Raw genomic sequence first — 18360 nt, forward strand, 5'->3', positions numbered from 1 at the left:
ATACATTTTCTTCTGAGAAAATTTTCGCTTTGACTCATTTCTTTCAAACCGTAAAGCATGTCTGTTTTATAGTGGATTTAGGTCAAATAACAACAACATCTCAATGGAAACATACTATCTAAGTATTTTATTTATCCAATGTGACGATATTTGTCATATACGTGGCATAAAAAGGTGTAGGAATATATCCGACTGTAAAATCAGGATATTCCTATGAGACGGCAATGAATTGTGACGCGGGTTGCATAACTGCATACATATACCGGATTCGGCCAACGTTGCGAAAACGCAACATTTTTTTTACCATAAGCAAATTTTTTGAAGGTCCATATTTTCAATTTACCTTATTTAACATGCTATTAGGTAAAATGAAGAGAAAAAATGACATATTTTCAAGTATTTCTTTACTCGGCCGGTAATGGGTTAATCTCTATTTTTTGCAGTCTATTTCTTTTATTTTATTCTCATGATCACTTCTACTTTAGTACGATGGTAATACATATAGCGGGATGTTTTAACACTTTGAATGGGGGAAGGAGCGGGGGGAGGTGGATTGTCGACAAACACTATTTTTAAGATTAATAAGGTAGATCATGCGAAACACAGCTCGCGCTCTTTCTACACGGCGTTATAAAATCTGGTGAATCGAAGAGACATGTTGACGCTTTATTTCAAGATTTTAAGAAAGCTTTCGACACTGTACCTCACAATGAACTTTTATACAAATTAGAGTCATGCGTATTAAACGAAACAGTTGTAAACTGGTTACGTTCTGGACTGGACTTGGACTTCGCTAGGAAATCATTTAGCCGAAACATATTTAGATTAATAAAAAGTACACTTTTCAAACAATTCCTGTAGGGACGACACAGATGAAGGATTTGTACATTTTGGCATCTAATTTGACGACTTGAACAAGAAATTTTTACAATTTGGAAAACGTGCGCATCATTTATCAATTATTGAGCAAATGATACCTGAATTTGGTCGCCACAATTCCAAAAAATATTTAAAAGCAAGCTTTTCATTTCGCTTTAAACTTTGGCGATTATGGTCTTCAGACGGCTTTAGGATTCAACAAAGCGATGGGAATCGACTTCGATTGAAAGTTAGACCTGGAAGCAAGTGTTATTCTGGATATTTTCTCAAGGTTATCCCTGAGCCCTCTAATAATCCTATGTTTTTCAATGACTTCTTTACACCATGCATACTATTTATTGTTTTGAAAGAAAAAGGATTTTTTAACACCGGAACCCTGCGTGAAAATAGAACAAGGGCGTATCTGAAAGAATATAGCAAAACCATCGGCATAAAACCGAGAGGAACAGGAATACAAGCATTCAATGAAGCTGTAGGTCAGTATTTTTTGATGGAATGATAACTCGGTCGTCACTGTAGACAGCAATACATGTTCTGTGCTTCCATTTGGCACAGGGAAACGTTTCAGCAGACAAAAAATACTATTCCACAGCCTCGAGTTTTTTGGGGAGTGTATTAAATACATGAAAGGTCTGCACATACGTAATAATGCAAATAAAAATTACCGCATTAGAATTCGGGGGGAAAGGAGGTCCTAGTTAACCAACCCATGATTGGTAGGAAATGCAATACAGTTCTGATAACTGCGGGTTGAGCTTGATAATAATAATTTTTACTCTTAAAATGGATTCATATCATGTGCATAACAAAATTGAAAAATATAACACTACCTTTGATAAGCGAATAGATTAAAAGCTTTCAAGGATGAAGTGGGCTATGGAGCACAGCACTAAAGGGCATCACGGCAAATAGGAGGTGAACATCAGGAGGTTCTCCTGCACCTTGTTACAAAAATTGTCGTGATTCAATCTTATGCAGCATATAGGATATACTCATTTTAAAGCATAATAAATCACAGAACCTTTAAGCCATACTAAATTTATTTTATATCTATGAAGCATGATATGCAACATTGGATAAAACTTCATAACAGTTTGCAGCAAAAATTTAAAAAAATTCTAGTTTAATCACATCACATTCAACGAAATGTTATTTCTCTGAGTATGCCTTGAATGGTATTGTAACAGAATATAGTATAATACCACGAAAGAAAATAATTCAATTATACCAAAAATATGCATACATTTACAACTGCAAATTGAAAAAAATCCCATCTAAGCCTTTGTTAAAGTATGACTGAAGATTGCAAAATTAAATTCTACATCACATTGAAATTGTGCACCGTATCTTTGAAATTAATATTCTTTAACGAATATATTGCACTTCACAATATTATCCCTACATCATTATAGTTGCAAACTATAGGAAAATGTCTCTCAAGTGAATGGGTCAAACAAGGTGACAGCAATGAACCAAAACAAACTAATGTTCACTAAAGGGCTACACAAACATGAGTACAACCGGCAAAATATGATTATGAAATTGGAAAGAGCAGAATACGCCGCAAATAGATTTATGTGCACAATGGCTTTCAGATAAATTGTAGGATTACATTGGTAAGCCAAAATGGTTCATTCCTTCCATTTATTTATAGCATAAATGAGTTGCAAAATTATATGTTATCATAAAAACAAATATCCCAGCAGCATGACTAAGAAAACCTGATTAAATTGTGTGTCCACAAGATTTAAACAACATGCATTTCAAAATGTGATTACCTACCGATTGACAAAGTGCCATGTAGCAAACATGAAATCAACATAAATGTCTGAGTTTAATCATAAAATAGGTGTAACGATTGCATTAAATACACAAGTAATTCAGTTAACCCAATAAAACCTGTGAGGCTTAAAGAAAATAAATGAATATAAACAAAATTTTCATCTTCAGGACTGGCTCCATCACAATCACCACAGTATATCAGGCCAAATTCATCTCTGAAACAGAAAATATAAATTAATGGAATGAAAAGTAGTGCAATCAAGAACAAAATGCAATATCAAAATTACCTCAATATTCATGGTGAGATAAAATATTATCTCCATTTACAAGAATGCAATGGCAGTATTCATAAGCAACATTTATAAAATATCTTCCAACAAACCCATGTTCTACAAGAATCATTTATTTAATAAGTAAAAAATATTGGTAGAATTTCCCTATTGTTTGGAATTTACAGATTTATCACTGGATTGATATATCATGGATTTGAATATAGGCACTCTACAGTTTCCTTGTATTATTTTATCTTTAACTTCGATATTTATCCATTAGATTCGACTTTGTTAGTTTTGAAGCCACTTACTTAAAGTTATGAGATATAAGTTTAAGTAAGTGGCTTGGTAAATAAGATATATGATAATATTACAAAACCCCACTCTCATTAAATCAAACTACTCAGAGAACACACACGAGGAACATTAAGGATTTAGCAACCAATGAACCAGAAGTTTCATTTCACCTCTACATACCAAACCAGTGAGTGGCCCACTTTTGGGAAATCATGAAAAATTAAATCATGAAGATATCTTTGGTTGGAAATTATTCACAACTGCGTTTATATTAAATTTATGAATTAACGATTTATATGCTTACAAAGGTTCAAATAATAATGTGAATGTTTTAATGAGACCATGATGTACCTAATGAAAAAGTGTGAGAAATAGACATAGGACCCACCTTTGCACTGGCTAGAAGTGTTCCCGTCACATTGTTAGAATAGAGAGAGATGAGGAGAGGGGCTTGCTGCTGCAAAATAGCTCTTCCTTTGGTTGATTCATCATAAGTGATGATACTAGGGACAGCTGCCGCAAGCCAACATACCTTTGCCCTCAGTGTCTTCCCATTCAATGCATAAATGATCCATCCATGTAATCCCACTCCCCTCTTCCTTCTCCCCTTCAACTCCTCTAGAGCCCTCGTCCACTCACGCTCTCGTTCCGCATCTCCCTTGCTGTAAGGCCTCCCCTCATTATCAAAAACTAACTTCAGGGATAGTTGTGAAAGGGCCCAAGCTAACTCAGCACGTATGGCTTTCTCATTATCACCAGAACAACCCTTTGCACCCAAATATACAGTCTCACTCCCCAAATCGCAAAATGACATCCATCGACTCCCATTCCACTGAGTCCCATCCAAGTGCACAACATTCTCCTTCATCCTTCCAATGTACTCAGATTCGAAATCCACCATCACCTTTACCCGATCATCCCCACTTAAAAACTTAATAATACACGCAGTACAGTCATCTTCATCATACAGTCTCTCATACAATTTACGCATTTTATCAACTCCACTTCCATACACTATTCTAGTCTTTCCCATCATGGCATCTACGCACACCTGTCTTGCTCTGGCTGGATTGGATGTAGGTTCACATAAAGATGCCTCCCCACTAAGTGCAAACCTCATTGACGTCACATCCTCCGCTGTTGACGTCACGGATTCTTCCAGACAACGCAACAGTGCATCACGGCCACACACCTGTGCCTTGAGTTCCTCCAATGATGAGCTCAGCTGTCGCACAAAAGATTTCATCTCTTGCCTCAGTGAGTCCACAGAGGACTTGAGAGATGCAATATCACATTCTGGGTTAGCCACGGGTGTTACATGATCAGTGCTCCTACTCGAAGATGCTTCCAGACGATGCAAAATAACTTGGTCTCTCCGGTGAACCAATGTCACCAACTGCAGTACTTTTGAGCGTTCTACATCATCAGGGAACTGCCGCACCATCTCCTCAGCCGAAGACAATGCATTCTGTTGACCGTCATCTGTAATGTCTGTGTCTGCTCCTCTCGCCAGTAACTCCTGCACCCAATCAGCCTTCCCTAGTCCCACACCAACATGCAAGAGTGTTTTTTGCCGCATGTACCTAACATCGACATCTTCCAACATGTTCAACAGCTCTTTATGCTGAAGCAATGGACCAGTAAACAATCCATTTAAAAGCCTCTCCTCAACAAATTGCTCAGCACCGCTAGCAGAAATGTTGCTTGCCATTATTTCGAAAGAATGAAATAATTATTTAAGAGTATGTTAGATTCAGAATACAGGGAGTTTCCAATGGGAACCGGGCGTGGTTGCGTTGGTCAGCGAGGAGTAATACACGATCCCAATGTTGCTACGAAAGGAGGAAATGTTGACTGCAAAGAAAGAGAATGAATATCAAATTATTACCTTGAAAGTTCTCAATAACAGTGTGCAAACATAACAACTTGCACAGGCATGACTTGAGAAAAAATATCTCGCTTACTATGCAACGCAAATTAAAAAGTAAAATGCTCTGGAATGGCATTTTTGAAATTCAATCACTCACAACCATCGTTTTTATGAAGCAATAACAATTCCGCTGGAGACCAAAATAGATATAGCTACGCTAGAAATGTCGAGACAGTTTTATACCAATCAGGAGTACATATCGTTTATTACAGAACCTTTAATAATGAGGGAAGTGAGGTTAGAATGAAAATAGATATTATATGCACAAAAATCTATGATGTGACATGATAAGATCGGAAAATAGGCTGCTGAAAAAAAGGAAAACAGAAAAAGGAAAAAAGAACAATAGATGAAAATCGACAGATGCAGGTGCTACATGGTGGAAGTTCGAAATATTTAAATAAGAGATGGTAACACTTTTCCACAGTATTTAATGAACAATTCTTGTACCAGATGATGACTCTGTGAGCCGAAACGGGTCATACGCATTGAATTGTTGTGGAAAAGTGCTGCCCTCTTGTATTCAAATAGAAAAATGTTCCTGAGTAACGACTTAATAGCAGATGCCATGGGTGGAAATACATAAAAAATTATAAATATTTGCATGGTTACTTTCTGGACGGCAATTCAAGAGTAATATTTATTTTGTCAAATGAAACGCGATCTTATTCCACTTGGTGCCATAAATTGAAAGTATGCTTACGCCAGGTTTTCCTTCCCACTTCCTTATCTCTTCTAAGAAATGTTTATTACCGTAGCTCTCAATTGCCTCCCCCATACACACCATCACTTACATTATGTTACTTTGTTTAACCAAGGAGATCACCGAATCGACTGCGTAACCTTGAAATATGTTGTAAAATGTACAATAGCTCCTATTAAATTATTCCATCTGACATGCACAATTGGTGATCCTCTTATATCCATCCATCCATCATTCACACTTTACGCTAAAGTGAAGACGTGGCTAGAATGGAAGTATTTTCAAACGGGCGATGAGCTTCAGGACAAAGCCAAAATTAATGGAAGTAATTAGCGGCAACATCCCATGAAAAAGTTATAGCAAATCGTGTCTACAGGCACGACCGATTCCTCAATCACCGAGGCGATTATGCCGAAAGGACACCAAAAGTGTGCTCAATATTTAGCAATGGAATAATTTCTAATCAATCACTTCGTCTTCTGTTCATAACCCATCGGAAGTTGAAGAAAAACAGCCCTACAACATTATTGAATTTTATGATCTGTGATATTACCACCTTTCACAGAAATTTATCTTATGAAATCGTTATTTTTTTATAAACTTATATCCAGTTATTGAGAAGTAGAACCCTGTAAAATCCATTCTTAGCATGGGATTTCCTAAATATTCCAAGGCAGGGCGCCGCAGAGAAGATCTTGAGCCCCAGCCGAGGGCCACTATCACCCCACTCCACCCATGCTTATCTTCCTTACATACTCCTCCCGTCCACTTCTTATCTCCCCCTGATATCCTATTAATTTATCTTTGAAATTTCTCATCGCCAGTGTCTTAGTGTACATGAATTGAAATAAAAATGGATCCTACGTATAACACCGTTGGAAATTTAAGTTATCAGATTTTTATGGCATAAATTATGATTTTAATTCTCCATGATAATGGCCCTACTCACCTACACGATCTCGTCCAGTTTCTTCAGTAAAAAAGAATTTTACACAGATATAAGAGGCGGCCTCATATTATATTGGAGCATAACTTTTCTATCCTTCACTCAGCACACGTTGAATATTTTTACCTGAGCATAAGAATAAACTATTCTGTCATCAATTAAAGAGTAAAATTTGTTGGCTGAACAATGCTCAGACGACTAGAGTACAGATGTAGATATTGAGGAGGGGTACAGGTTCACGTGCCCCCCTGATTCTTTGAAAATAGACAAGTTTTTTGATGTGGTCATAAATTCGTTTGTTTTGGTTTGAGTATCAATCATAAAATATCATATTAACAATAAAGAGAATATTTTGGTACAATAATTGTCGTATGTTGTTCATAATCCCAATTATAATAAGACCATGGCATTCACAGGTAGAATATTAATTTAACTGTGATTAAAATGAATGTAAAGCAAGCTCTATCTCTCCGTGCACATTCTCTTATCTCCCCCAAAATACACTCAAATGCCTCTGGAAGCATCCTTTACACACAGAAGGCAACATAATTATTAAAAGGGGCATGCAGTCGTAGACACAATTATAAGAACATATTTAGACACTTCATCTCATGCCACAAAGTAAAATTTGAAGGAAAATAAGATATATAAAATATATACAACGGATTAAAGTTTTATATGTAATAGTCGCTAGTCATAATAAGTGAATATAGTACAAGTTATAAAACTTTAGAGCACCCACTTTTCAAATTTGTAAGGTAATGAGTTTATTAAAGGAGAGGTATGTGGGGGTAGATGTGAGAAATGTAGTCCAAAGTTTCTTGTTTTACTTTGAGGAACCACGATCTACCAAATAAAGTTTATTCTAATTATATTCGACAATATCCATTAATATTCAATGACCTTGATCGCCTCTAGTCGCAATTGAAACAATCTCCTCCATGTTATAATCCAGCTAGCCTGCCTCAGTTCATTCCGCCATTTTGACTTCACTCTTGACCGCTTCGGAAAGAAATTCTCGTAGCGAATGTATCGCCTGCCGACCGGTGCTCTGGTGTAATTCCATCAAGAGTGCACTGTAGCAAATGTAGCATTCTTTGGACCTCACCCCATGGTAACGGAGATTTCTAAATAGTCTTATCCACTTTCAGAATTATACTCCTATCACCTCACCTTGAAGAGTAGCTCACTGAAGATCTTATCTTTAACTTTCAAACTCAGCGTATTGTTTTCAGGGTATTTGGGATTGTGCTTACTGCATCCTGGCTAGCACATTATAAACCATTGAGATAAGGTGAAAGGAAGAAATACGGAAGGCACTTATCAAGTAAGCTTGTTATGGGTTTCTTACGGCCAGGCTGACAAACATCCAGAGTAATGACAAAATGGATGCCAAACTTTCAGCAATTCCATAGATTATTCTATCGATTTAGAGTATTCAGTAAGGGATTTACGAATAAGAATACTTTTTCCATTCTTGGCACTTCTAAAATATGAGTAGAAATAACATTAAATGTCCATAATTTGAAAATCATTCACGTTTATGCACTGATGGCGAAACGGCGGACAAAAGAAAGGACCGACGGAAGAAAAACACAACTTCACACTAATAGTGACGTAGAGTAACATAAAAATGCGGTAAGGAATCTCTAATATACATATTCATCGCGTTATCAGGTGATAAATTAAAATTCATCAATATTTTATCGTGTGTGCCTTGAATAATTACAGTTGTTCGTGTATAAAACAGCAAAGTTTTTCTACATTATTGAATTTTAAACTGGTAACTATGACCATTGCAGTTATCAGCTGCAGTGGTGATGTAGTTAGAGTGCAGAACTGTGGATACCTAAATCATTCGTTCGAAACACCTTAACATTATATTTTTCTTTTCGACGCAAGAAAAATGTACTTTTATAATGCTTATTATCTTCACCAGCCAGTCCCTTGCAGTTATTAATTTTTTCTATTTACGGGAAAATCTGTTCCCAGTAGTAAAGCTCTCATAAAGACTCATTGACGGCATTTCTTACCTTTTCTTCTCTAGAATATTACCCTTGCCTAATATAAGCCCCTTAGCTTACGATAAGCTGCTTATCAATTTTTTTCCATAAGGAAATTACAAGAAACAGATAATTCCCTTACATTGTGCTATCTGGGATATAATGAAAGAAAACCTTGGATGTCACACTTGCAAGACTTCGCATTTTCAGCCAGACTTTGGGAAGCACGCAAATCCATTTCCGAGATTTAATTTTTTCAGTTGGTACGGTTTCCTTTTGGTTGTTAGGAAAATTTAGTTAAGTCTGCATCTATTGTCTTTTAAGGATGAGCTTATCTTTATTTTACTTTTCTTGCCTATTTTCTGTGGCAATATTTGAAGAATATTTAATTAGTTTTATGTATCACGAATCAGTGAGACCGCATCTTGAACATTTTCCCCAATTTAATAGAAACAGATGGCCTTTCTAAAACATGTATTTAATCACTTGTTGATTGAAAAATTAAATTTTAGATATTCTTGATGGTAAGATGAGAGTATCTCATAGATTTTGACATCATTTTAAACAAAAGCAGTAAATAATCAGTTCATAAGAACTGACTTATGCCGGCCTTTGATTGAGGTAGTTAAAAAGCTATGTCATAAAAATTATTTTGCAATAGGACGTCTCGTGGAAAAGAAATTGGTGGATTTCATTTGAAATAGATTTTTGTAAGTGCTTTTCAGCCATGAAATACGTACGAGGTAAACTGTGGCAAAAAACGTTTTTTGGATAAAACAAGAGAAATATTCACTATCCATTCTGATCATACATTTTATTCAAACTCCGTTGGTCGATTGTAATAAATAAAATCTAGCACTTGAATGGCATTCTTATTTAAAGTAATCACACAGTAATGCATAATTCATAAAAAAAGCTTCGATTACATGCGTTTGCACATACTTACCCAATAGGTTAGGCAATCTGTTTAAAATAGATATTCCCTCTTTCCTCGGCTCCCCTATTTTCAATCCTGATCCATAAACCTGAAACATAAAATAAATTACTTCTGTTACTCAAATTGGAAAATTATTATACTAGTATGAAGCAAACCTTTCTTTAATGCCTTTTTAAACTTGCAGAAATTACAATCCAAATGATAGACAAATACTTCTCAGATAACAGGTGTTGAAGAAAATATGGTGGATCAATTCGTGAGATGCAACTCGCACTCGTCTCATGACTTAGGAAATGGCCTTTACACCCACAGACAGCGGACTTATTTAATCTTTAGTGCCTCATAAAAAATGGAGGAGTAGGTATTGCCAATTTACGACATTGCTATTCATCGCTTGGGCAAAAATAATGGCAATTTTCTCGACTGAACATAATGGATAAGATGGCTAGATATCTTTTAAACGTTTTTTTTTCGGGTTGGTTGTGATATTTGGCGAGATTACTGAGATATGGGATCACGCGATGAAAATAAAGGTAATGGATTCTGAGCTGAACACAATGGCTAGCCTCTATCTCCACGGGTAATCCAGATAAGAAAGCTGACAAGCGTAGCGCTCACAATCAAATAGTGACACGAACTATTGGCCCAAGAACTGCAAACGCTTTGTAAACAAGCTGCTATGTTGTTTATTTAAATGCATTAAAATTAACGATAGTAGTGAGGAGGCAATAATGAGAGGCAATAATCGTAGTGAGAAAAAGGAGGCGCCTGCGAGAGGGAAAGAGACCAGAGGAAGGGGATGCAGTAGAACTCAAGATCCCCACTGGTGCAGTTCATGGCAGTGGCTCAGTGACTGGTAGTACGAGTATTACAAATGGGATTGTAATAATCATGGTGGCTTGTTTATGTTGTTTTTGATCAAGAGTTTTAAAATTATAAAATTTATTTATAAAGTGTAGCAAAATTATAAGTTAAGTGATTAGTGGATAAATTAAAAAATTAAAGCTTCTTCATCAAAGAAACGATTTAAATCCAAACATAAGCAAGTTTTTTTAAATAACCAAATTTAATAGTGATAACCTATAAACAGTACTGACCAAAAACGTTGTTGGTAAGTACCTATATGTTTATATAGTCATTTCTAACATAATGATAAGATAATCCGTTCCGTGGTTGAGAGAAGGTCGCTTTAGATGTTTACGGATGTTGGCGAGACGAACGAAGAACAATTGATTTTTCTATACATAGCTTGATACACGAAGGTGATTTGAAGTTTATTTAGTCCTCTAGTATATAATAAAAAGGTTAATTTTTAAGTATCTCATGTCCTAGGTTGCACACCAAGAAAGCCACAGGAAGTGATTGAATACAACAATTGTATGAGTGGCATCCATCATTGGGATCAAAAAAGGTCTTCCTATCCCACTGAAAGGAAATCCATCACATGGTACAAAAATTTGGGAATCCACCTACTAAACTTACTGTTACTAAACAGTTACTTCTTATTCTTAGAATATTTTTTGAAAATTCCTTCTATCGACTTTTGAATTCAATTTTAGAATCACTTTTAACAATATCTATAACTCCAGCTCCCTTGAAGAGACAAGCATCATCCCAGCACACCTCATTCAAAACCAAGGGATTATCAAGACATTTCCTAGACTATATGACAAAGACGGAAAAGACTAAAACAAAAGAGGTGTAGGTAGCACTTCAAGAAGAATGTCTGCTAGAACACTTCATAGTATTGCCCCACCTGCATGGCTGAGCCATGATCTTGTCTTGAGTGTTTTCTGGAGTATTACAAGAATTGGATATGCTGAAAATTATTTACACAGCTGGATAAAATTGTTTTATAAAATTTATATCGTCGATATTTTATACGTAAATTTGTTTCTTTTTAAAATGATATTATTTGATGCAATACAAATAGTAAATAGAAAAATCTCCTTCCTATGGTTGACAATTTCTGATTTTTTTGACGATGTTTCATCAATATAATTCTTCTTTTATACAAATTTTCATTTTTATTAATTAACCCATGCAAGCCATCACACAATTTTCCCAGAGGTTTTCGAATCGCTCAGTCGCATTATCCATGATAGGAAACAACACTTTTGCAGGAAATATTGGTAATATTTATTATATTTTCTTCAGCGCAATTAAACATTTAAAATTGTATTCAAAACTAACGTTTCCAGATTGAAAAATTCACATTAGCTGGATTACTATCTTCACTAGTTTTAAATAAAATTATTAGTTCTAAACGGGTTTTTGCCACAGTACTGACAAAAAGCAAAGATATATCAGAATCATATACATGTATTGCGGCAAGGTATTACAAGATTGACAGGATACTTGGAAAATTTTAATTTCAAATTTTTAACAAATGGAGGGTTACTTTTGGGAAAAATAGTAAAATACATGTACGAATAATCACAACTCATAAGATCACGTCGTTAAATCAATATTAAAAAAATACAATTTTTTGCAAAAATGACGGCCACTGAGCATTTTCTTTAAAAGCGGTGAGCAGCGGAATGAGTTAAGTAATTCCATAGTAAAAATTGACACACATGATAGAGAGAAAGCCTTTTTGGGGGATGAATCTCCCACTTTACTTTGATTAAGAAAAATCAGTAAAAATAAATAAACATATTTTCTATCAATGATAGTGAGACTGCCTGTCCAAAATTCTCTCTTATCACAATAACTGAAGTCTTTTATAAAATGTTACCATAAACACTTAAATTAAGAAATTGAAATTACAACAGACTCCCGATTATCCGGCCGCGGTACATCCGTCTTGCGGATTATCCGTGAATGAATTTCACTCCCCCTCATTTTTCTCGGCAATCTTTATGAAAATTTAAATCGGATGCAAAACCACCACAATCACTGCATTTGAATGGTAAAATACACCAGGCTTATTATTTCCACGAGAATCCCCTTCGTAAAACGGAAATGATCACGCGCTAGCTGCATTCACAAGACCTCTGTGTTCCCGTTTTTGAATCCTCGCAGTGTGCAATCGCAATACGTGTTCACTGATACACGTCACAAATTGTAACCCGGGTGCAGTCGACTTTCGTTATAACGAAGTTCACGGAACCGTAAAATCGTAGGTTCGTAATAACGAAGTTCGAATGAAAGTTTCTTTTAGGAAATGTCGAAAAAATCGTTTATGATGAACGCGATAGGGTTACGCGGAAATGTTTATGAACCGGAAAATTGTTTTCAGTTTCTCAATAGAAGAATGTGGCATGACGTAATCGAGGGTTGATAATTTGCCGTATACAGTAAGATCGATATAGGTGTTTGCTAGATGCATTCCATACGTTGTTCCTAATTTGATAAACCTACAGTATGGCCGCCGAGAGTTGTCCGATGGCATGCAGAATGGTCTAGGCCGGGGCAGTATTGCCAGGTAAGAAAGGAAAATACCGACAAAGGGCTCCATGAAGAATGGAGCCGGAAGGGAAGACGACGGTGAAGGACCTAGAGGAAGAATCACTTGTGTTGGTGATTCGAAGAAAGGGCATGTTTTGGTGGATCAGGCTTATGTCGGTGCTCTTTACGCATTTGACAATGTTGTATGAGTATGCGATGGTGTGACGTGCGTTTGAGACAGCGATTGGCTGAAAACCGTACTGGCACAGTGTTATCCGCCCCTCCTATTGTGCCGTCATCGGTCAACTCTCGCCGGCCGAACTGTATGCAAGGCATCGAGGAGAACGGTTATCATGCAAGATGCGACACCGCACAACAATTGGGCGCAAACTCACAATTATGACGAACTGATCAAGCTGGGCACGCAACGCGGCTGGAGCCGAAAAAATGGCTCTCCGCGGCAAGGTAGAACGGGCGAAACGCTGAACAGTTCCTAGCTTCACACCGGATTCAATAATACTTATGATTGATGCTCAGATTATGCCCAGAGTGCGAGTTCCTTTACCCCGCACCGAGTAGCAACGGCCGAATGCAAAGGCGCCATATTGCTGATTTCTCTGAAATTTCGTAAATCGAATGTGGAGAGGAAGAGGACTAACTGTACATCAAACTTACAAGCTGTAATGAGTCAGTCACCACGATTCCTCAGCAATGAAGCTTATTATATAACGTATGTGTATGAAGAAAAAACTATAATTGACGCTCTTGGTCACAGTACACTAGGAGAACGTAAACGTAGTGCGTTAATTTAAACTAAGCGCAATGAATATCTACCTAAATGTCATTGCTTATGCATGGGACTTCGTAATATAGTTAATTTTAAAACCGCCGGGACTGAAGTTCGTAATTTCGTAAAAACGAAAATTTCGTAATGTTTCTTTTACTACAGCTTGGATGGGAACCGCTTTAATCTATATATATAGATTAAAGCATTTCATATGAAACATAATTGCTTTGAAATTAGCTTTGAGACTGGAGTCCCTGAAGTAGTGATGAGGGAATTCTAGGCACAAGTAAAACTAAGTCGGAGGCCATGGAAAAAACAACATTGTCAAGCCATGAGTTTCTTCGAATGATTCTGGTCAAAATATGAAGTTTTGTCAAAAAACATTATGATGAGGCATACATTACGATTCTTAGCTAAAAGAGAAAGCAAAATTGGTATACGAATAGTTTCCTATTGTTAAATATTATTAAACAATTTCATTTTGTTCATAAAGTTTAAAAAATCAAATAATATGATTATAAATACATTAAATCAGCTCATATGGAACATAATTGCCTTGACATTAATATTGAGAGTGCAGTACCCGACATAGCGACCAGGAAATTCTCGGCACCGTAAATCCAATGATGTCATTTTTTACATTGAAGGCCAAATAAATGTAAACTATCAACGATATGCAAGAAAAATTGTATCTGTAGACGAAGAAAGAAGAAAAAATAGACTACTGAAAATTTCAAATTGATCCATCGGAATGGAAAACTTTTGCACCACTTTAAAAACCAAGAGCGCCGCCTAGGCACAGCAAATCCATTTGAGGGCTAAAGCAAGGCAGTTGCACAATAATGAATAATTCATGGAAAAGATCAATATGAAAAATATGAAGGTAACAGGAATTATTGACATATATAACAGTAATTTTGGCAGCATTCATAATTTAAAAAATGCAGCAGTCTCACGGACTACACACCACTGTGTTAACAACCCATCGGAAACAAAAGCAAAAAAATAACAACTCAAAAGAACTTACTATTATCAGCCTCTGATTGAGACAGTCTGGAGCACCCAAAAGCCATTTTGTATACATTAACATAGCGATATGACCATTTTTCCAGGAAAAGAAAAATGAAGATTCCATTTAAACTACAGTTTCCGAATAGCATATTAGGTCTGTAATCTTTGGTATAAGTACGAAGTGTACCATGGCAAATAACATTTTGTGCATGTCAAACAGGAAATATTTGCCATCCATTCTTAACATACATTACCCTCAAACTCTGTTGGTCAATTTTGTTAGATAAAATCTTGTTCTTGGCAGGCATGCATCTTTAAAGCAAGGCAGTCACACAATACTGAATGATTCAAGAAAAAGCAGAGATTAAATGCATTTGCAACTACATACCTACTTACCGAATAGGTAACGCAATCTGGTTGGAATGGGTAGTCGCTCCTTCCTTGACTTTCCTATTCCCGGTACAGAAGGGGCAATCCTGAAACATAAAATAAATTACTTCTGTTTGTGCTCCCACTGTTTCTTTCTTTTAGTTACTTCAGTAGACTGCGGTGGAGGCCTCTGCAGGAGAAGGAGAGGGGAGGAAGGCAACCCCTCCAGCCCCTGAACTAGGTAGACCGACGGGAGGCGATAGGTAGTCACGCAGTGTCGGGATTTTTGGGAGCCAGACTTCATCGTTTGGCTTTGCCATATTCACAGTTGGTGAGAGCATGAGTATTATCGGATCAAACCGGCCCTTTTAAATCACCTGGTAGTTGTTGCTTTCAAGCATCAACATTATAAAGTAGTTGAAGTGGCTGCCATTACCAGCAGATTGAGCTCTTTTTCCTTTTTGTAGAGGCCACCGTTTAGTTTCTGTGAATATTTCAAATATTAGACGGTTTATTAAGGATTTTTATTAGGTATTATTTCTGAACGAGTTAAGTTTGTTTTGGATCTGGCAGCTTAAATGCTGATTTGATTTACCAACAGTAAGTTAATATGATAACTTAGTGTTTTTAGTTGTGTTTTAAGCCCGTGTAGACGAATAATTGATAATGGATACACGATATTATGGATTACTTTTATTGGCACATTTTTTGTACTGTGTGTCGAGGGGCAAAACCATCACGGGAGAGTGGGGCAGGACCGACAGAGGTTGGATAACCTTAAGGCCGGTTTACGCAATGCATTAGTACGCACTGGTTATTGTCTAAATGTATGAACGTGAGAATGAACGCCAAAATGCACCATTAACCACCCAACTTGCACGAATGCATTCACAGAAAATAGAACCTGTTCTAATTTAGTTCACGCATTCAAAAAAGTTCCGTTCCGGTCCTCAGAAATCATTCACGAAAAGACATTAACTTGTACGTGTTGATGCATCGTGTAAATAGGCCTTTACAGATAGGGATGATTGTGATGAAGGAGAAGAGTAGGCTTGCAAATTTTGCAATGAGTGGTATTCGAGTTCCAAGAATAAAGTGGATTGGATACAATGTTTGAATTGCAAAGAGTGGGCTGAGAGTCGTGTTTAAATTGTGAAGAAGATGACAATTTCTTTTGTGATTGATGTGCATTAGTAAATATCCAGCCTCACATATTCTTTATTTACTGTTCCATGGTGAGAAATATCACAAACGTGTTAAAAGTGTGTTTATAAAATTAATCTTTCAAAATTGTACAATAAAAGTTGTGTAAATGCAATTTCAATGGGTGTCCATTTTGCCCCATCTTTGAGGCAAAATCTCCATTTTGTCAATGCTTGAAAAAAATCATAAATATATGGAATCACTTTCATTAAATGCATTTCCATTAATATGCTACACCCTATATGCATAAATATTACTGTTAACCACATTTAAAAGAATATTTCCCACAGCGGGTCAAGTTTTAAATGAAGAAATGTTTACCCGTCGGTTTTGACCCACTTTCCCCTGCTTAATAGGAACACACAACAAAAAAATGGACAGAGGAAACAGTAATGTAGCTGGTTCGAGAATATTAAATACTTCTACAGAAAAATTCTACGCCGGAAAAAATCAATTTCATGTTATTATATCCAAGATGAATCAACTGATATTCTCTATCGAATTTCAATTTGATAACTAATGGAACACTTCTGAAGTTCCTACTGGTTATGTTTTCAAACATCATATTCTACTACTCACAGGACCTGATTTATTTACTTAGGAAAAGTATACCACTACATGAATGTAATCACTTTTTTTCTTATAATCATCACATTTGAGCCCACAAATTAGTTGGCATTCATTTGAGGCTTTCCAGAGGCTGGCAGAGAATTATAAGATGACGAATTAATTAACCATATCTAACAAATAATATCACCCAATTGGTATTGGATTGTTAAGTCTGGCATTTTATGTTCCAGGAAAATCTACGATTCATAGGATACTAGTTCACTGATAGAAAGGGATACTAACACAGTGAACACACGAAAACAATTATACTTCAGGTCGTAATCACTTTGCCATGAGATGCATGAATGTGCAATACAGTTTACGGATCATGTATGATTTGCTATGCGCACGAAGAAGGAAATTGAAATAGTTGAAAAACTGTTTGGATGGTTAAATAGTACGAGGAGTTGTCATGAAAATGAGTTCCTTCAAAACTCAAGGGAAGTAGCAATTAGCACTCAATCCTCCGTCATCATGTGGATACGTCACAAACATCGATTCCACAATGATAAATCAATGAAGTTTATGAAATTAGTATTCTCAAATTCAGGTAGGTAACCTACGATGCATTAAAGAGTGACCATTTTTCTCACCAAGTTTATGAAAAATGTTCAGCCTCAACTATAATTACATCTCTTTCAAATTCCAGACAAAAAATTGTTTCTATTGGATCCGATATACCCTTCTTTCGAAGACTCGAGGAATTTCTTTGTTCCATTAACAACACTGACACCTTTAATACACCAGAATTAAACAATAACATAAGAAACCACGTACCTCAATTCGAACCAAGCCCGTAATCATTTGCCCAAGCAAATATTCATGCCTTTCGCTCACATCAAAAATTTCGACGGCGTTATCACATTTGTGCAATCCAAGCCTGCGTAGTCCATGAAATAAACTATTTGAAAAATTGACTAATGCTTGAACTTCACCATGAACTAGACACGAAGCAGTTCCTTCCTCCGATCTTTAGTGACCGTACATAGATCTGGCCGACTTCCGGGACGATAATGCATGATCACTCGGCTTGTGACGTCACTTTTGGGAATCCAGGTGTTTTCCCAAGTTTTAATCCCTGTAAAAAAACTAATCAATTTCCCGATCAGCAAACTCATACATAATTATTGAAATGGCTTATAAGATTCTATGACTTTGGCATCTTGCCTCTTGGATTTTTGGCTAAAGGTGAACAAAATTAATATTGTTTCAAACCGAAGGTAACACTATTTGAAGGCTTGT

General features: G+C 36.3%; 2 protein-coding genes across 4 annotated transcripts in view; one reads left to right on the forward strand and one right to left on the reverse strand.

Annotated features, from left to right (window-relative positions):
* LOC124173172 overlaps positions 1-18360 on the forward strand; it is a 246228-nt gene that overhangs the window by 198393 nt on the left and 29475 nt on the right. The gene's annotated exons all lie outside the window — the stretch shown is intronic.
* LOC124173171 lies at positions 1923-9856 on the reverse strand. Of its 2 annotated transcripts, XM_046552673.1 has the most exons (3): positions 9759-9856; positions 3619-5084; positions 1923-2876 (listed from the first exon to the last, which is right to left on the reverse strand). In XM_046552673.1, the coding sequence occupies exons 2-3, from the start codon at positions 4939-4941 to the stop codon at positions 2871-2873; spliced, it is 1329 nt and encodes a 442-aa protein (XP_046408629.1). In that variant the 5' UTR covers positions 4942-5084; positions 9759-9856; the 3' UTR covers positions 1923-2870. The 2 variants fall into 2 exon arrangements, with proteins under 2 accessions (XP_046408629.1, XP_046408628.1); XM_046552672.1 differs by lacking the exon at positions 1923-2876 and having other exon boundaries at positions 2917-5084.

This window comes from Ischnura elegans (genome assembly GCF_921293095.1).
Source record: "Ischnura elegans chromosome 13 unlocalized genomic scaffold, ioIscEleg1.1 SUPER_13_unloc_4, whole genome shotgun sequence".
Classification (NCBI taxonomy): Eukaryota; Metazoa; Arthropoda; class Insecta; order Odonata; family Coenagrionidae; genus Ischnura; species Ischnura elegans.